The sequence below is a fragment of the Ambystoma mexicanum genome, chromosome 4q (assembly GCF_040938575.1).
Source record: "Ambystoma mexicanum isolate Mex_15411 chromosome 4q, UKY_AmexF1_1, whole genome shotgun sequence".
Taxonomy (NCBI): domain Eukaryota; kingdom Metazoa; phylum Chordata; class Amphibia; order Caudata; family Ambystomatidae; genus Ambystoma; species Ambystoma mexicanum.
In genome coordinates, this window is record NC_090928.1 from 1,188,550,079 (window position 1) to 1,188,571,085 (window position 21,007).

At 47.9% G+C, this 21,007-nt stretch overlaps 1 protein-coding gene across 1 annotated transcript in view; it reads right to left on the reverse strand.

Moving 5' to 3' along the window:
* The window catches only part of DNAH8 (dynein axonemal heavy chain 8), an 8,835,797-nt gene that overhangs the window by 6,583,102 nt on the left and 2,231,688 nt on the right, over window positions 1–21,007 (reverse strand). Inside the window, exon 18 of the mRNA XM_069608756.1 lies at window positions 9,970–10,157. Coding sequence (XP_069464857.1) covers window positions 9,970–10,157 — 188 coding nt within the window. The remainder of the gene's footprint in view (window positions 1–9,969; window positions 10,158–21,007) is intronic.

Genomic DNA, 21,007 nt, shown 5'->3' on the forward strand with positions numbered 1-21,007 from the left:
ACAGTCAGAGATGAGGGAAGGAGAGGAGGAGCCCGAGGGTAGCCTGAAAATGAGTTGGGTATCATCCGCAACATCAAACTAGAGGACCATATCATGTTGCTGTCAACCAGTGTTTCTGGTTTTCGCACCCTGTCCTTAACACATTTCTACATTTCTTTGCACTCTCCTGTTTTTCATTGTGACCTGTAGTTTTGTGATGTATAGGTTGATGTATTTCATTTGTTGTTTTAACTTGTATGTGTCAAAGCCAGCATCATGCAGCCACATTAAATTATTAAAATGATATAAATTGATCGTTTTGGTTTGATTTCATTTGACTCATTTCTTTTTTGTATTGCTATGTATTTCGCCCAGGAAATCAGGGTTTATGGGCTTGCCTACCTTGTGTGCATGACCATTAACACCCACTTCCTGCCCGTCCTCGGTCAAAACACATTTTCCTGGGATCTCTTTGAGCTAGCTTTTTTTTGTTTTTTAAATTTTTTTTGTTTGCCTGATAAATCAACCTTCCAATTTAGCTAGCTTTATTAAGCCTTTCCCGCCAAACTGTGTGTGCAAAGGGCCTGCCAGTGTTTTTTCCGAAGCAGTCTCCAGAGAGTTAATGACCTAATTGAAGCTGTAAACATGCTACTGGTGTAATAAAAATGTCAACCTGGTCTGCCTTTAACCACTCGATTTATAAATGCTATGCGTGTCATTCACTGAAGTCCTGTTATTGGCAGAGCTAACAGTCTTGGCTTGTATGGCATTTGCCAGACACTCATTGTATGCCTTGATATGTTCACCATTTTGCAGCTGCTAGCATTGATGCCCAGTTAATACCACTACAGCAGTGCCTGGTGACTGCCTTACCCATGCCTACACTAAAGCCCAAACTGTTGGCACTGCCAATGCTTGTTCTAACTGGCTGCAAGAATAACCAGGTTACTCACCATAGTGACCACCTTACTCCTAGTCCATAGTCCCCTTTCCTCCATACTTATGGGACATCTCTCTGTCCTGTGGGACGGGACCGGAGCACTTTGTAAAAAGCATCCACATTTTTCCAAAAATGTGTCCTTCCTCTCTTTCTTGCGCGGGGCCCGGCACGCGGCCGTAACCCCACCCACCTTGGCTCTGCCCCGCGCATCGCCCATCAGTCCTTTTCTATCGCCAGGTCAGAGACCTATTAGCAATAACAGAGGAACCTTATTAGAGGGATTGGGGGTGGGCGTATGGAGGAAAGGGGACTATAGACTAGGAGTAAGGTGGTCACTACTGTGAGTAACCTGGTTATACTCCTACATTCCGTCTCGTTTCCTCCATACTTATGGGAGATTCCCAAGCACTCCTTATAGGAACTACGGGTGGATGGAAATACCCCTTACTGAAACAGGTTCTTCAGCACAGACTGACCAAACTGAGCATTAGCTCTTGAGCTCATGTCGAGACAATAATGCTTACAAAAAGCAGATGGGGAGGCCCAAGTAACTGCCCTAGCGATGGACTCCCAGGGGACGTATTTCTGAAAAGCAACCTGCCTTGCCCTGCACCAGGTGTGCATGAATACACTTAGGAGGTTTCAGCCCTTGGACGGTGAAAGACTCCATGATGCAGGCGGCGATCCACCGAGAAATAGTCGCCTCAGACGCCTGCTTACCCTGAGGGTTACCAAAGGTCACAAAAAGTTAAGAAGAACTCCTAAACTCGGAAGTCCTGTCCAGGTAGAACTTAAGAGCTCTTCTGACATCAAGACAGTGCAGAACCCTTTCAGGTTCTGAGGCAGGGTCCGGAAAAAAGACCGGTAGGGAGATCACCTGATTCATATGGAATTCAGTTACCACCTTCGGTAGAACGGCCGAGTTTGTCCGCAGGACTACCTTGTCCTTGTGAAAGACCAAGAAAGGATGCTCCACTGACAAGGCCTGGAGCTCACTCACTCTCCTCGCTTACGTAACGGCGACCAGACCAGGATAAGTACTTGAGGTCCACCGTGGCCATTGGTTCAAAAGGTTTATGGCACAGCACTGTCAGGACCACATTAAGGTCCCACGGCGGAGGGTAGAGGCGTGTCAAGCCTGCAAAATGCCTCTTAACCACCGGGTTACTCAGAGAATAAGAACATTGGTCTGTAGAAAGATAAGCGGAAACCGCTGAAAGGTAAGTTCTGCATGACAGAACGTGAACACCCGACTGTGCTAGAGAGGACACGAAGGACAGTACCGTGTCAATCGTAGCCACCCTTGGATCCAATTGCTTCGCCAGACACCAATGACAGAACCTGAGCCATTTACTCCTGTATTGGGATCTGGTCGAGGGTTTCCTGGCTGCCTGGATAATACGCATGTTATCCGTAGACAAGTTAAGCTGCTCTAAAGACTTGAATTCAGGCACCATGCCGCCAAGCTGAGCGATTGTGGGGAGGGGTGCCACATCTGCTTTTCCCCTTGATGAAGAAGATCGGGAGTTACTGGTAACCTGATCGGCGGATAAACCGACAGGTGTTGAAGTTCTGAGAACCAAAACCTGGCCGGCCACCACGGGGCTATGAGTAGAAGCGTACAGTTCACAGAGTTCTTCAGCTTCCAAATTGCCCGATGGACTAGAGGCAGAGGCGGGAAGGCGTAAGCTCTCATGTTGTGCCATGGAATCTCGAGAGCATCCCCCAGAGAGGAGGCTCTCAGCCCCCCTCTGGAGGCATAGTGAGGTAGCTTCTTGTTTACCGCCGTAGTGAAGAGGTCCACCTCCGGTGTGCCCCATCGCGAGAAAATCCCTGAGAGGACCTCCGCCTTCAACTCCCACTCGTAGCGGACCACTGTCCGCCAGCTGAGGGCATCCGCTGTGACATTCAGCTGGCCCAGGATGTGTACTGCAAGTAGCCAGACACCATGAAGCATGGCCCACTCCCATATCCGGATAAACAGGTACATGGAGGGGAGACTTCGCTCCCCCTTGCTTGTTGATGTAATACATTGACACCACATTGTCCGTGCGTATGCGGACCACCTTGTTGGCAATGAGCGGTCTGAACGCCTTGAGTGCCAGAAAAATCGCCAGAAGCTCCAAATGATTTATGTGCAGGAGCTTGTCCTGAGGTGACCAGAGGTCCGAGACCTGAAGAAGAACTAACGTCGCACCCCACCCCAGAAGGGAGGAGTCCGTTGTGATCGTCACCGTGGGGCTTGGGTCCTGAAACCCCGCACCCTCCGACAGGTTGCTGAGAGATAACCAAAAGTCCAGGTCCACTCTCATGGAATCCGGAATCATTATCCGCTTGGAATCCTGGTCCACAGCCTGACGCCAGGAACTCCGAAGAGCCATCTGGGTCCGTCTCATCTTGAGACGAGCAAGAGGAAGAGCCAGCACACACGAGGCCCTGAGGCCCAGAAGCCTCTGGAACCACCAGGCCGACATGCTCTCTGACTGTGCAAACATCTGACACGTGGCTAACAGATCCGCCATTCTGTCCCTGGTCAGGTACACTCTGCAGTCGAACGTGTTCCAGCGAAAACCCAGGAAAATCAGGTCCTGCGAGACCGTCATGGAAGATTTCCGCCAGTTCACCGACAGCCCAAGATGGAACAGGAGCTGAAGGAGAGACTGGAGATTGCCCGCTGCTGCCTGCGGACAAGGGCTGCGTAAGAGCCAGTCGTCCAAATACGGATACCCATGGATACCCTGGAGACGAAGATAGGCCGCAATCACCGACATCATCTTCATGAAGACACGCAGTGCCGAGCTGAGGCCAAAAGGAAGCACCCGAAACTGGAAGTGCTCCTCTCCAAAAGAGAAGCAGAGGTATCTCCAGTGTGGATTCCAAATCAGGATATGCATGTACGCGTCCTGAAGATTCACAACGCTGAGCCAATCGCCCATCTGCAAGGAGGAGCGTATCTGGCTGGGCGTGATCATCTTGAATTTTTCTTGGGGTAGGAAAAGATTGAACTGGGAAAGATCTAGGATGGTGCGCAGGCAAGCCTGGTTGGGTTTGGGCACCGTAAACAGCCGGGAATAGAAGCCCTCCCCTCGCTCCCCAAGGGGAATGGGTTCCACAGCCCTGAGGTCCAGAAGTTTCTGAACTTCGGATTTGAGGGAGGGCGAGCCCGACAGCTGAAAAGGAGGGTTGCAGGGTGGGGCAGGGGGAAGAGGTAAGCAGAAGCCCGCCCGAGCGACTGATAAGATCCATCTGTCTTCTGTGATGGTCTGCCATGCCTCCCAATGAGACGCAATGCGTCCTCCCACCGGGGTCTTGTGCAAGCGCAGAAAACCCTCATTTAGTAGGTTTATCGGTGGAGGTGCCACCTGAACCTGAGGAGGAGGCTGAAGAGCGGGAGAAAAACCACGTCCGTTGTTGCCTACGGCAGTTATTCCCCGCAGGGGTATCCACTCTGCGAGATTTGCGGTCGAGGAAGCCCCTAAAGCCAGAGGAATGTCGACTTTGTGACAACGGTCTCTGGGTTTTGAAGGGAGCCTTAACTAAGACGGACAATGACTTAGCTGTCTGAGTGCTATCCTTCGTCTTGGTGAGCTTTACATCTGTTGTAGAATGTAAAGCTCCTTACCATCGAACGGAAGGTCCAACACCTTGTCCTGCACTTCTTTTGAAAATTTAGTGGCATGCAGCCACGCCTGCCGTGAGGTATCAACCCCCAGCATAAGGCCCCAAGCCGAGGTGTCTATGTGATGAGCCGCAGCCTCCAGGAGATCCTGGGCCAAGACCCTGGCGTCTGATAGGCCACCTTTGAAGTCTTCCAGCTTCTCGACCGGGATAAACTCCTCAAACTCAGACCTTTCCACATCCGCATGTTAGCTCCCGCTAAAATCAGTTCAGCATTTGCCTGCCTGAGCTGCAAGGCCGAGTTGGTGAAGATTTTCCTCCCGAGGGAGTCTAGGAGCTTATCCTCCTTTCCCAGAACCTGAGTAGCCGTCATAGAAGAGGATGCTGCAGGCCTGGACTGCAAAGTGGAGGAGGGAGGCGGACAAGACGACAGGGCCACCTCTTCTGAAGAATGCAGCCTGTATCTTGCGTCAATTTTCTTATTGACAAAAAGTCCAGAGTGTGGCTTTTCCCAGACTCTGCGGACCTCAGCCAGAACGTCCTTGTGCAAGAACAGGCCGGTACGCTCCAAGGGAGAGAGGGTGTACGCCCCAGAAAGCACGCCCTCCTGCGGAGCGGGTGCCTCAGACACCGGGCCATCTAAGAAACTCATCATGTCCAGTACCCGGTCATGAAAAGCTCTAATAGAGCGGGGAAGGTCTTCGTTGTCCTGATCGCCTTGGGCGTCATCTGACAGGTCAGGATCCTGCTGAGCTCAGGCGCTGCCTTGTCCACCGGGGACAATGGAGGCAAAGGCGAAAGAGTCGGGGAAGAGACCGTAGAAAAGGGAGGGGCCGGCGGGACCACTGGAGGAACGGGTGGAGCAGGAGGTGCAGGTGGACATATCTCCCTGAAAAGCCCTTTGGAATATTCCCTCATGGGGTCGGTACGCATAAGCGTTTGAAATTTACCGAAAAAAGCGTCCTCCAGGGACTGTTTCGGAACCTGAGGAGGCCTCTCATGAGGTGGACAAATCCAGGGACGTAACGGGGAAGGGTGACACATAGGCCCCTCGACCGACATATCCACATAAATCAAAGGTGCCGACCCCGCAGGCAACAAAACATTGTACGTAAGAGGCATCTGGGCGTTCCAATCATAAACTGGCTGATAAGGATGCGCACAAGGGACTCTGTGTTCACCCAAGGGACCAGACCCTACACATGAGGCCGGTGTAGTTGTACGGGTTGCACCTAAAATGGCCACCGCGGTCGTGACGGGAACGGGCGCCATTTTGTCCTCATCTGAGGGGAACTGCGGCACGTGAGGAAGTGAGGCAGGGGTCCCTGTCGATGGATCAGGGGTCTTAACTTTAGCCTTAACATAAGGAACCTTGGCAGAGCCGGTACTGTGAGGCCTGGAATGTTTTTGTGATATACCAACCGCCAAATTAGCCTTCGAAGGAAGGACCTCGGCACTGCCGGTAAAAGAAGAACTTGGCTTATTTGCCCCCTCAACAGGTCTGTTGTCACCTCAAGAGCGGGAACAGTGAGAAACAGCCTTCACCAACAAGGCCTTGTCAGGCCTCTCAGAACTGTTGGTAGCTTTATCCTCTGAACGAGGGACCTCGGACCCAGGTCCGGTAACAGCCTTATCTACGCGGGCCTCGAACATCCGTTCGGTAACGACAAGCCCCCCCAAGGCCTCAGGGCGCACTCCGGTCTTATTTTTGAGGTAAGCCGACAGAGATGCCTCAGAGCGAGCTCCAGCACCCCACAACTCGGTAGAACCGGGTCTACAAATAGCCCCCACAGGAGGGGCCTCGGAGCGTACTCAACGATCAACGCCCCTCCCGGCCCGAGAGGGACCCAGAAAGGTATCCCCCGGCTGGGGTGCTCTGAAAAGTAAAGAATTTACCGGGCGTTTTTTCTTCTCGTCGATGAACGCCTGAAAATGTGAAGGGGGAGTTTGTCAGAACACCTCCTCCCAGCGTTCCAACCGACGTTGAAGGGACCGGACCAAAAGGGAGTCGCAGTAAAAACAGGAGTCCCAACGGTGATCCGGACCCAAACACTCTAAGCAAAGAGGATGGGGATCCGCCCTCGCGAAACGACGGTGACATGATGAACAATCAGGAAAGTCTAGTTTGAACGACATAGACAGACTAGTAAACGATCGTTAGCGAGAGCCAGGGAGGAAAAAAGGGAAGAAAATCTTTCGAGGATGCAAGTGCGTCCAGTCCCGAACGAGCGGAGAAAAGGACTGATGGGCGATGCGCGGGGCGGAGCCAAGGTGGGCAGGGTGACGGCCTTCCCAGGCCCCGCGCAAGAAAGAGAGGAAAGACAAATTTTGGGAAAAATGTTGATGCTTTTTAGAAAGTGCTCTGGTCCCGTCCCATAGGACGGAGCAATGTCCCATAAGTATGGATGAAAGGGGATGGGACGTAGGAGTAAATATAATTGCAAGTGTGGGACTATCAAACCTCCATTCTTAGAAATGGACCTCAAAGAGGGGATGGGATTGATAGCTATACATGGATTCTTTTCAACCTTTACTGGCAAACAAATTGGACTCTTTGAGGGACTCTTGATGGGTTGTTTTAATAGTGGTCAGTTGCCATCCATTCTATAGGGTACCTTTCAGTACCTTCAATAGGTATGGCACTGGTTCTCTCAGAGTAAATTCTGGCCCTAAAGTATCTGATCTAATCCTTCCCCTTCCACACCCATTGTATTGTAGGATGTATTGATTTACATGAGCCCCTATATGGTTTGTGTGCAATGTATTGCAGTGGAGATTTGTTGGTACCAGGAGATTCCTAAACTGACTATGGGGAATATTCAAGCATGTGAATCTATGGAAGGTTCAATGCTGGAGAAATGTAAGTTTACACACCCTCTTCCCGATGATTGCCCGGAAGGAATCTGGTGGGGTGTTCAAAATCAGTCCTCCCACCTAAACAGCCTACAAATACCCCCCATGACAGGGTGTTACACAACACTCAATTAAACCAAATGTTGCCAGGTGCAAGGTACATTAAACAGACTATGCAGATCCATAAATGGCAAAGGGAAAAATACTATTCCTAATACAAGCAGCGTCTAAATCCTGATACCCGGGAAATAAACATGGGAAAGAAAATTAAAGCAGGGAATAAAATGTTAAAATAAAAGATTATCAAAGGTCTCAGTTGCGACCCTGCTCCAGATGCCCCTGTCCCATCCACAGGGAGGAAAGGACGTGTGTTGAGGCCACAATGGGAGTGGCCACACATGGACACTGCACTTTCTTCTGTTTTTCAAATCTATGTTGCTCTGAAAAATGGGTCAGACCGTCACCACTGTATGGTGTATCCTAAATGTATGGAGGAAAGAGTATTGGACATAAACTCCTAAATACTTGGTTATTCCCAAAACCTTCATCCAATTCCTAATTACCATCAAGACCAACCTTTAACCAAAACAAATTTCACAAAATTGTAAAGAGTACTTGATCTCCTCTCATTTCTCCACATCTGTTCCACCTTTTTCAAATGCCACTAATGGACACCAGATACTTACTTCACCACACAGTTCTCCACTCAAACCTTTCAGACACCATATGCAACAATTATTTTTACAAGACATGTCAGGATTCTCATAGAATCCTGATCAGAAATCTATCCAAACAATGTTTGATTCTATTTTAGGCTTTCTCAGGTTATAGATGATAGCAGACACTAAAACTAGTTACCCTCCATTCAATATAACGCTGGGATAATATGTATAATCATGGTTTGTTGGCACCCAGCCTAAGCTCCAGAGTCAATAGAAATCTGTTCTCCCCTCATTAGACACACAAGAAACTCTTACATAACTCAATATGGAGCTAAACCACTCTTGACTAACGTTATTCACAAAAGCAACTCATTCCTCACAAATGTCCTACAGCTTTTTTTAAAAACTCTTTATTTCTAATTTTCAACATAGACTAACAAAAGAACAATAATATTTACATCTTCAGTCATTGCATTATACATAACATCAACATCAAATGACATTCAAAGCAAAAACAGACTATTACTATACAATCTACAACATGACCTAGACCTAATTCAATAAAAACCTAAATCTACACACTAACTAAACACCAACAAACAATGAAGACTCAACAAACAAAGAACGTGACGGACACCAACCACCCACCCCAATCTTCTCCTTATTATTGAGAAGAAAACAACTCTGCAACACAAGTCAATCTTTGGTCATCCATAAAGTTTAGTGAAACTTCCCCACATTTTATCATAAAACACTTCCTTATGTTGCCTACAGCATTTTCTAGCAGAACAATAAGCCAGAAAGGACTAAAACCAACCCAGGAAGCAATATATCCTATCATTCCTAAACTCTGACCACACCAGTTACACTGGAATGACATAATTCACTTATGAGCCTGGTCGAAATCGTCAGATCAATCCCATGCGTGAGCTAAGTCTTCACAGGTAGCATAAGTGTTTTACTACTGGACTACATATCTCAGGGATTGCTGGGTATGGAATACCACTACCTAGTTCATTGCAGAATAGAATCTGGTCTGTACCTCCAACATACAATCAACCGAGGGAAACATAAGACATTTATATTCCAGTATCCCATTATACAATATCGAATTGAACACATATTTCAATATGCGGTAGCATCGCTGTAGCAGATATAAACCCATACTAGGGACTCAGGTAGTGTGCACACAAATTCAATCCACATGATCACCTATTATTGAACTACCTCCTATACCCCCTATACACTGAACAATAACTAACTCCAACTAACCATGCACATGACTTGAATGAATACAACTAGAAAGCAGCAGCTTGTGAGGAACACATCATTAGTTTCACCCATGCGAAGCACTTCTGGCAGCTACAGCTGAATATAAATAACTCCAGCCTCACACTGGATCGCAGGCTAAACTCTTTGTGGAAGGGTTCTTCCCACTGTGTATGGAGAGATGAAAGGAACCCAACCGCAGAACAAATAACCGAACTGCAAAGATCACATACGCACTACTTTAGCTCACAATCTGCCTCTACAAAACCAGTTGGCAAGCTCCCCGTGACCAGTCAGAGCAACCCTTCGACACCACCTTCCTTCCACTGCACATAGGCAATCTTTATACAAGACTCTGATGGACTGTGAGCTGTACATGTACTGTATTGTCAAATAAGGATACAGTGCTATAAAGTTATAAAAATGACAGCTGTCCACTATACAAAACACATTTAACATTAACAAATAAAGTAGTATTTTTTATTCAATTAAATAATGAATTCAATAATGGTCTATCTAATCTAAAATATTCCTCATTAGAGTGTATATTTGGCTCTCTTACATTTTTCCAAACGCTAAAATACTATTTAATTTCAAAATTAGGTACGGTAATAAATCAGCACAACAGCTTCAACATTGGTCTTTTACCTCTAAACGTAGCCTGTTGTTCTTCAAGATATTTTCTATTTTTACCAATCTTTTTGCCACATCGGGTACCTTCAGACCCATCTTTATCATACATTTTGTTTCACGCACTATCTCTAAAATTTTGAGATCAAAATTAACCAGCATTTTTCCTGTTTCTGGATGCCGTATTAGTAGTGTAGCTTGTAAAACTGAAAGCAAAAGATAAAGTATGTTTTAACAATAGTTAGAATTCAGAAATATAGTTATCTCTTACAAGAGTTTGACAATATGCCACACAATAAGAAAACATTTAACTTTTAAGTGAAAAGTAAAGGATTTAGAAAAATATACTCACAGAGTCCCCTTTCCTCCATACTTTATGTGCATCACCACAGGGGGGAAGAAGGGATGGCACCAGAGCCTTTACCTCTGCAAGGGTGAATTCCCATTTCAATTTTTGTGGTGCATGAGGTCGCGGCCGCACATCGTTGTTCCTCAATGCAACACTCACCTTTGGCTGCAAACCTTTGTACCCCCTTTTTTCTATGCATCAGCACCCTAGGCCTAAGCTAATCGATTTGGAGGGATGGGTGTATAGAAAAAAGGGGACTGTGGTCTAGTAGGGTTACTTCTATGAATAACTTTTTTAATTCCTAAGTCCCGTCCCCTTTTCTCCATTCTGCATGGGCAATTACACAGCAAATAAACATATAGGAAGGACCTGAACTGCACTAGGAGAACATATTTCTGAAAACTGCTTGGCCGGACACTGAATTCATGAGTGAGCTTGTGTCTATGCAGTAATGCTTGCAGAACACAAAGGGCGCAGACCATGTAGCTGCTCTGCTGATGACATCTGTTAGGGAGAATTCTCTCTTTAGGCTGAATTTCCTAACCTAGTGAGTCCCCCAGCAGCTTTGCTGGATTTCTGGAGTTTGTTTTTTCCTCCTGCCAAGAGTGAGACTCTTTTCCTCCCACTCTTGGACATGATTTAAGGTATTCCTTTGACTGGTAATGTGTTTTATGGGCTATGGGGTCCTTTACTCCATAGGGTCTCATGTGTTTTTCCTATGTGTGACACACAGCACCTTCCGTGCAGTAACACAGGGGTGTCATAGTGACACCCCACCATAGACTCCATACCCTGGGACTGACTACCGTCTCCCAGGGCATGTAAAGTCACCATTGGCTTTACTAGTCCAAAATTATTAACAGAAACCAGTACAAACCATCATATTGTGGACATACTAGTCGGGGCAATTCGTTTGCCCAGGGTCTGTTAGTCGAGGGGGCATGTCTCCGTCCCTCCTGATCGAGTTTTGGCTGGGGGCAGTGGAAACTACTTTTTATATTTGACTGCAAATATTTTCCTCTGGGATTTTCCCATTGTTCGAGGCTACCAACTTAAATTATTTAATTCTCATAGCCTCGAACATACCACCGGTTTATTTAAATAATATTAATTCGCCGGTTGGTATTTTTTGCCAGGACTCGATTCTAAAATGGCGTTTGTGTTCTATTCTGTGACTCCAACCCAAGTCGAGCCCTTTGTACCACGTTTTGGCGAGCTTCTCCACAGAAGCCTCCAAAAGTGGTGTCACTCTGTCTGGGTACCACAGGGGGTGTGGGAGGGGGTTTAGGCACCCTGGACTGAGTTACCTTGGTAACTCAAGTCGCACTCTTGTGTGATTGGCCCAAGTGGTGAGCCGGCCGGCTCACCACTTAGCATGTTTGATCGACAGCTAGGCTGAGTGAATGGGGGTATGCTGCACAAAAGCAGGGCTTTGGGGACTGGAACTTCAGAAGTCACCACAGGACCTGAGAATCCGACGAGGGAGAAGCTGAGCCGACCTACCACGACGACACCACCGGCGGAGCCCTGCAGAACTGACTCACCACTTCCCGACGACAGAGAAGATCTCCCGGCTGGAGAGGCTTCTTCCCCTGACTGGTGGGCACAACCAGTTTACCTTTCTTTCTTCGCACCCAAGCCCGGTTTGTGTTCGAACTGCCCGTGCCAAGCACTCCGGCGGCCGGATAGCCACTCACCACTGAACCGCGAATCACTGGACCGCTCCTTGTACCCGAGAAACTCTGCGGCTGGTTTCTTCCCTGGCAGTGCAACGGACTCCTGTCTTCCTCCACGACGACATCCTCTCTTCCCCCGGACGAAGCACCGACTTGCATCCACTGCCAGGAACAACTGCCCCCGCTGGAGCGTTCTCACCACTTTAAGGTACCGTGTCCGCCAGGCCTCCCTTTCTAAATATTGCAACAAGGTAATAATAACTCCTTAACCTTCTGGACTGGGCTGGCCGCCTTGACCCTCTAATTGGTCCCTTTCTCTGATCCAACTCCTTTTTGAACCATTACAAGACTTTTGTGCACTGCAACCGTGTGACCTTGGACACATTTTGTTTTGATCCTCTTAAAGCGGATCCAGCCTACTGACTCTGAATTCACGGTTTTACTTTGCCTTCCTCTCTTGTTATGTTCTTGTAAAAGTGTTGGGATCTGTTTCAATTTGTTCTCTGCTTTTCTCTCCCTTTTTAAAACAAACTATTAGAGTTCCATCTACATTAAGCGCTCACCGCTGTCTGAAAATAAGTGGGGCTTTACTTAATACCTGTCTAATATGCTTTTAAGGGAGTGTATATCTTTTAGTGACCGTGTTTTTGAATTGCTTACTATTAGTGCCTGTGTGTTTTTCTAGATGTGGTTTTAAATAAATAATTATATCTCTTTTACACCAAGCCCTGGTCAGTGTTTACTTGTTCTATTTTGTGCTCTTGACCTATTGTGAATACTCTGTATACTGCCTAACTCTTCTAGAGGGAAGTCTGACTGCTCAGCCACAGCTACCAAGTGAATCTGTGTGGTACAGACTGCTACCAAGTGGTTTTACTGCCAAACACCTGTAGTCCTAAATCTTTTGCATTGGTCCCAAAGGGAACTTCACAGGTGTCTGCCTAACAACATCCCTAGACACCTGTTTCTAAAAAGCAACTGGGATGACTTCAGCCTCACAGTATGAGCATGTAAGCAGGTGGGAGGAACAATTCCTTGGGATATATATGCTTCAAGAATAGTTAATATCTTCGAGTGAGTGACAGAAGCTTCAGATGCTTGATGTGCAGGCACTGATCCACCAAAAATCACAAAAAGGGTTTCAGACTTTCGGAAAGCCCTTTGTTAGGGAGATGAACAAGTTACTTCTTACCTTGTAACGTTCTTTCGACGGGATGTTCCTCCGACGTATTCCTCATCTTAGATATCTCCTTCCAGCTCTGCTGGCCTCGGAAAATTTTTCTCTCTAGAGGGCGCAGCGCGTCGACGTCCTTCGAGTCGATGTCCCTCGACAGCCGCCGTATCGACGCCGACGTCATGCTGGCTATAAAGGCCGCGCGGCGCCCGTTGCTCAGTTCCGTTTTGTAGCCCACAAATATGCTTTCTGGACTAAACTAATCACCCTGAAGGAGCGTAAGCTGCAACAACAAGGGAAGTAGAACTGCGGGGATGGATGGGAGGGTCGATGAGGAATACATCGGAGGAAAATCCCGTCGAAAGAACGTTACAAGGTAAGAAGTAACTTGTTCTTCGAAGGGATTGTGTCCTCCCACGTATTCCTCATCTTAGATATGCTCCCATAGCAGTATTCTATTATTGGAGGAGGGAGTACTGACTTCATGCTGTCTTCTATTGATGAATAGAATGCAGTACAGCCCTTCCAAACCTAGTCTCTTGACTGGAGGAGGAATCCAAATTGTAAAATCGTGTAAAGGTATGGACAGACGACCATGTAGCGGGCGCACAGATGTCTTTAACCGGCACACCTCTTTTGAGGGCCGATGAAGCTGCAATACCTCTGGTCGAATGAGCCCTAAGGTTTTGAGGGGGCTCTTTTCCTGCCAATTTATAACATTCCAGAATGACTAGGATGATCCATCTGGAAATGGTCTGCTTAGTTATTGGTAACCCCAGCTTGTGACCTGTGTAACCTACAAACAGCTGGTCTGCCTGTCTTACCCTGGCTAGTCTACTGATGTAAAAACTTAAAGCCCTTCTAGGGTCTAGCCTGTGTAACCTCTCTTCCTCTTTCCCCGGGTGAGGAGGAGGGTAGAAAGATGGTAGGGTAATCTTCTGAGTGATATGGAATTCAGAAACCACCTTTGGGAGGAAATTAGGCTTCACTTGCAGGACAACTTTGTCTTTGTGAAAGATAGTGTGAGGGAGTTTACAAGAAAGAGTTTGTAATTCGCTCACCCTTCTAGCATATGTAAGTGCTATTAATAAAACAGTTTTAAGGGTAAGGAAACTTAACGAACAAGAATGGAGTGGTTCGAAAGGTGTGCCCATCAGGAAAGTTAGGACTAAGTTTAAATCCCATAGGGGAACTTGGAATGGTCTTGGGGGATAAACATTGGTTAACCCCTTAAGAAATTGTATTACCAAGGGTAACTTGAAATAGGATGGTTCTTCCGCAGTGCGCTTAAAGATGGATAGCGCTGCAAGATAGCCCTTAATGGTGCCAACTTGAAGGCCTGAATTTGCCAAATATAGTAGGAAGGACAAAACCATTGGTGTACCACATGAAAAAGGGTCGATATTCTGTTCTCTACACCAACTGCAAAATCTGTTCCAACGGCAGCGGTATAAAGACTTTGTTGCTGGCCTCCTTGCCGAAAGCAACACCTCCATAACATCATCAGGGAGGTCCCAATCCTTGTACCTCAGCCTTTCAGAAGCCAAGCGTGAAGGTTGAGGGTTTTGATGTCTGGATGGAGAACCCGACCTCCCTTCTGTGAGAGTAGGTTCTCGCTGAGTGGAAGTCGAATTGGAGGGCAGATGGACAAGTCTAGAAGGTCCGGGTACCACGTTCTCCTGGCCCAATCCGGGGCAATTAGGATAATGGTTCTCCAGAATCTTCTCAACCTCCTGATCATTTGAGGAATGACAGGGACCGGTGGGAACTCGTATAGAAGCGGAAACTCCCAGTCCACTATGAACGTGTCTCCCAGAGCTCCTCTCGGGGGAAATTCCCTTGAGCAGAACAGGTCGCATTTCCTGTTGAGGCTGGTGGCGAACAGATCTACCTGAGGGGTTCCCCAAAGGGCGAAGATCTCTTGAAGGACTTCCTGAGATAGCTCCCACTCGTGGGAGACTGTGCTCTGCCTGCTCAGAGCGTCCGCTGTCAAGTTCTTCTCTCCGGCTAGGTGAACTGCCGATAGAGAGATTCCTTCTTGGATTGCCCAAAACCAGAGCTGCATCGCCTCTCTGCACAGGGGTAGTGATCCTACGCCTCCTCTTTTGTTGAGGTAATGCATGGCCACCGTGTTGTCCGTCATTATCAGGACGTTCTTCCCTTGTACAGCTGGCAGGAACGCCTTCAGCGCAAGTCTGATGGCTCTCAGCTCTAACAGGTTGATATGTAGTCTGCACTCCGATGGAGACCAACGACCGCTGATGGTCAAGTCGTTGGCGTGGGCTCCCCACCCCGTGAGTGAGGCATCCGTGACTACTGTTATCTCCGGCCAGGGTTGCCTAAACTGTTCTCCTTTCAGAATGTTCTCCTGACAGGCCCACCACTGAAGGTCTCGAGCTACTCTGTCGGGAACCTGAAGAAGATCTGTCATTCTCCCTGAGAAATGTGACCACTGAGTCCTCAGTGCCCACTGGAGGGATCTCATTCTCAGGCAAGCCTCTGGCACTAGGAAAATGCAGGATGCCATGAGGCCTAGCAACCTCAAAAAGTCGAAGGCTGGGAGACGTTGGGCATGTTGGAACTTGGCAACCATCTGTAGAATATCTTGAGCCCTCACCTGTGGTGGCGAGGCTTTTCCCAGGGAAGTGTCCAGGATCGCTCCTATGAACTGGAGTCTCTGCGATGGTATCATTTGTGACTTCTTTAAATTGAGGGAGAAGCCCAGTCTGTGAAGGAAGTGGCACATGTGATTTAGCTGGATCTGAGCTTGTTCCGAAGAAACAGCCCTAATCAACCAATCGTCCAGGTAGGGGTAGACGTGAATCCCTTCCCTCCTTAGACTTGCCGCCACTACCGATATTAACTTGGTGAAGACCCTCGGGGCAGAGGTCAGCCCAAATGGCAGCACTCGAAATTGATAGTGAGAGTTGCCAATTGCGAACCTCAGGTATTTCCTGTGTTTGTGATGGATAGGCACATGGAGATAAGCGTCCTGAAGGTCCAGAGATACCAACCAGTCCTGGAACTGAAGGGCCTGGAGGATCTGAGAAAGAGTGACCATCTTGAATTTGTCTTTCCTGAGGAATTTGTTCAATTCTCGCAAGTCCAAGATGGGTCTCAGTCCTCCGTCTTTCTTTGGAATGAGAAAGTAAGGGGAGTACCAGCCCTTGTTCCTCTCCGCTACAGGTACCGGTTCTATGGCACCTTTCTCTAGCAGGTCCAAAATTTCCTGCAAGAGGAGCGGATCTGCAGCTTTCTGAGAGCTGATCCCCGGTGGATGACTCTGAGGTATACGTAGGAAAGGCAGGCAGTAACCTTGGGCAACTGTTTCCAATGCCCAAGCATCTGACGTGATAGCCTGCCATACCGCCAGATGTTGAGTCAACCTGCCTCCTACAGGTGTCCTGTGAGGGAAGTCCTCAGAGTGGTTTTGGGGCGGCTGATGCAGATGCCGATGGTAAAGAGGCACCTGCTGTTGCTGCGGCTTTTGAATATCTACCCCGTCCACCTCGGGTAGTTCTTCTTTGTCCCCTTTGAGCCGGTCGTCCTCTACCTCTTCCGAATGCGGAGTAGAAGCGAAAGGACTTGCCCCTCGCAGAGGTTCCTGTGGGACGAAAAGGAGTCTGATGGATTGCAGCTCCTAGGGATTTTGCTGCTGCTTTTGAAGTTTGCAGTTTCTCTAAACTGTCATCCACCTTTTTCCTGAACAAAGAAGAGCCATCGAATGGCATGTTCAAGAGCCTGGCTTGCACATCTGGGGCAAAACCAGACTTTCTCAACCAAGCGAATCTCCTGGTTGATGTACTTGCCGCCATTGCTCTGCTGATACTGTCAGCCGAATCAATGCCCGTCTGGAGGGATTCGCACATAGCGTCTTTACCGTCCTGTATAATATTCAGGAACGCATCCCTTTCTTCTCCCTCTGGGATGCAGTCAGCCGCTGTAGAAGCACACTCCCGAAGTGTATGGCTGAACCTAGCAAGGGTGCAAGTAGCATTAACAGATTTTAACGCCATGCTACATGCTGAAAAGACTTTCTTTGCCATAGCATCATATTTTTTATCGTCCCTGTCCTGTGGGACGGTAGGATAAGCCGTCTTGACATCGGTAGAGGATGCTGCCTGTACCACCAGACTTTCTGGGGATGGGTGTTTAGACAAAAACTCCGGGTCTGAAGAGGATACCGTGTACTTTGTAGACAGTTTTTTATTTACTGCTGGTACGACATCTGGGGTTTCCCAGTTTGTCATGATCTTCCTCTGAAGAGCTTTATGAAAAGGCACCACAGGATCCTCCTGTGGGCCTTTGTCAAGAATATCCGTGAGGTCATCTTGTTGGAAAGATTGTTAAGGTGCAGACCACCCCATAAACTCTGTGATCCTGGCCATTAAGGCTCTTTAGGGGGTTTCAGCATGTTCCCCCGGGTCTGGCCTAGCAAACTCCACCTCAGGGGAGGTGTCTAACCCACTTGCCTCATGTAAGGAATCATGAAGATCCTGTAACCTGCGTTCTTCAGAGAAAAATTCCTCTCTAATTGGGGATACAGGTCCCTGCAGCTCAAAAGTGTCTTCCTGTTCAGAAAATTCACCCTCTTCCAATATTGAGGACATAGTTCTCAATTGTTCTGAACTCATAAAGGGTGTAAACCCCATTTCCAAGGCTGAGGGTGCCGAACTTGTCATAATCGGCCTCGAAAACGTCGATGTTGTCGACGCCGACATCGAAGGCTTCGAGCGTGGCGTCGAAAACAAAGGCGGAGGCCTCGAAGACCTCAACAGAATTGGGATTCTACTCGACAATCTCGAAGCCATCGACGTTGAGGACCTGGGGATAGACACTGGGTGTGTCGTAACCGTGACTTTTCTTGGCGTTGACACCGGTGTCGACGCTGGCGTCGAGTCGACAGACTCGTGTGTCGAAGGTCCCTTCGACAACGGCGTCGAAGGCATCGACCTCGACGTCGACGGAACTTTCGTCGACGGCGTCGACGGAACCTTCGAGGAAGGTTTGGAGGTCATAGTCCTACTCGAGGGTTCGTGATGCGCTCGAGAGGTTTCCTTCGCCGGGTACTGCGACTCGCAGCGTTTTTGACCTTTGGGTCTTTCGACCAGAGCATCGCTCTCGGCAGTCTTCGAGGGGGTCGAGGCCGCTTTCTCGAAGACGCTCATCATATTTTTGCGGAATTCCTCCCATTCAGCCCGGAAACTATGTTTCGTGGGGCACGGGATTCTCTTTGGCGAAACAGAGGAAGAGGAAGACGGAGAAGGGGATCTTCGACGTCTCCTCTTTGAGTGCTTCGATCTCGAGGAGTGATGAGACCCACTCCGAGATCTGAAGCGCGAATGGTGACGAGGAGACGAATGTCTCGACTTCGTCGACGAAGAAGAAGCTTTAAAAGTCTTACCTTTCTCCAGCTTCCCCCTACGCTCCTTCAGGGCCTTAGCTGTCATGGACATACAGTCCTCGCACTCCGAACAATGGTGTTCAGCTCCCAAACACCACAGACAAACTCTGTGAGGGTCAGTCAGCGACATCTTTTTCCCACAATCTCGGCATTTTTTGAAGCTGGATCGAGGAGTTGTTGGTTCCGACGAAGAAGCCATCGAGTACGGTATCGAATAACTCGAGGTAAATAGGTTTAACTGACAAAACTGAGCAACGGTATTCCGAGGCACTGAGTACGCGCGGAAAAACGGAACTGAGCAACGGGCGCTGCGCGCGGCCTTCATAGCCAGCATGACGTCGGCGTCGATACGGCGGCTGTCAAGGGACATCGACTCGAAGGACGTTGACGCGCAGCGCCCTCTAGACAGAAACATTTTCCGAGGCCAGCAGAGCTGGAAGGAGATATCTAAGATGAGGAATACGTCGGAGGACACAATCCCTTCGAAGTATCATTTGTATGCTTCATTCCCTCTCCTAGTGAGACCCCCAGCACTTTTTTGCTGGACCTCTGGAACTTTTTCTTTAATCCTGAATGAGAAGAGCCTTTTTCCACTCATTCATGGAGTCTATTTTTCTACATAACTCTTTAAGGCATTTGTATTTTAATATTTGCAGCACACAGCTCCTTATGGGAAGTGTTGCTGGTACCCTGTGGATCTTCCTTGGAGGTTCTTTTCTATATCCTAGAGTAACTACAGTTCTTAAGGATAGAGAGATACCTAGTACCTCTCCTAAAACATTATAGTCTGAGAGATTGGCACACACCACCTTATGTGGAGTGCCAAAGGGATACCTAGTATTCCCCCTTCTCTCTGCTCCTGTGAATTTTTAGTCACATATACAACCTTCTCGTTATGGCTGGTGGAAGTGGACGTTTTCTACCAACTATTGTGTAATTGTTATACCGCAGACTATGTCATAGCCTCTGTAGTGCAAAGTAGGGGCACCCAAATACTAACTTTGGGGCTCCCTTCTTTCTTTGGCGTTTCTAGCATGGTTGTTCTTTGTTAGCCCTTGTATCATTCTGGGAGGGGGAAGACTGTGTGTGTGTTTTGCCTTTGGCGGAACTCTTTGGTGTCCCCGCCTAGGCTACAGTGTGTCTGGGCAGGCAGGAAGTGGGGGAGAAATTTCCCACTCCCCTGTCCTTTGACTGCATAAATGTGTGAGTGGAACTAGATCCCACTGGTGGTCTGGTTGCATAAGCCCCCTTCTGTAAACTGCTGAGAGAGAATGCAAAGGAGAGAGTGCTGGAACTTTATAAAAGGTGGGGCTCTTGGAGTTGAAAAAAAAGTCATCCACTGGAAAATGAAGTAACCGAAGAAGATGACCAGAGGCACCTGAAAACCCTTTGCAACACTGTGAAGCGACCACTGCTGTCCTGATCCTGTTTTCTATGCGACAAAGGAACTCTGAAGAGGACGACTCCTTCCCTTTGGCTGGTGGGAACAACCAGTCCCAAGACGAACTTTGAATTGAGCCATCTCCCAAGGTGCGGTGTGCTTCCAGAGCTGTGGAACCCCAATAACAGGAGACCTTCGGCCCAATTTGATTGCATCGTCGTGGAAAGTCTGAATTTGTCCAATCATTCAAGGGCACTCAAGAGACTCAATCTAACACGCCCAGACTCCCTATTCAGATTGTGGGACTGCAAGATCTGAAGAAGATTAACCAGGCAAATCGGATCCTTTGTTGGTGCTGCAGAAAGGCACCAAAACCACAGTGACCATAGAAGTGGATAAAAGCCATGCCAGAGGTCCTCCCTCGAGACTGCTGCTGAAAGGTCCCTTCCATTGTACACTGTTTCATCATCAGACCAAGGAATCCGGAGGTCGGGTCCAGAGCTGCAACATCAGGGAGCATCTGGCATGAACACTTTCTTCTAACCAAAGGTACTGTGGGGAAAAGGAATTGCTTACCTTGATCCACAAAGTCGCTCCAGAGTGCTGGAGTGCATCCAGCGGTGTCTAGGACAACCCCTCTTACCTTTATCTCAAGCCGCTGCTTGTGTAACCTTATCGAGTCCTTTAACACAGTCTCCAACGTTGTATCTTCCGTCTTAGAGACCAGAAAGTATACCACTTTGCAAGACTTTGTACACCTCTACGAACTGCCTTTAGCTAGGGTTGCGAATTGGACTTTAAAAGACTTGCTGTGTGCTGAGACTATCTCTACAACTCAAATCTCTACTTGTATAACCCTAACCAACTGTTTTAATTCCTAAAAATCACTATTTTATATGTGTATGTTATGATATGATATGAAATAAGTCATTTATAACGCAGCTGTATACAAGTGCTTGTTAACGTGTCATCTTCTGCTTGCGCGTTATAACCGTATTACGGTAAACCAGTCTAGACGAAATAGATACAGTTGCAAGCATTAAATAGTTACCGCTTAAGAAGTGTTACCTTT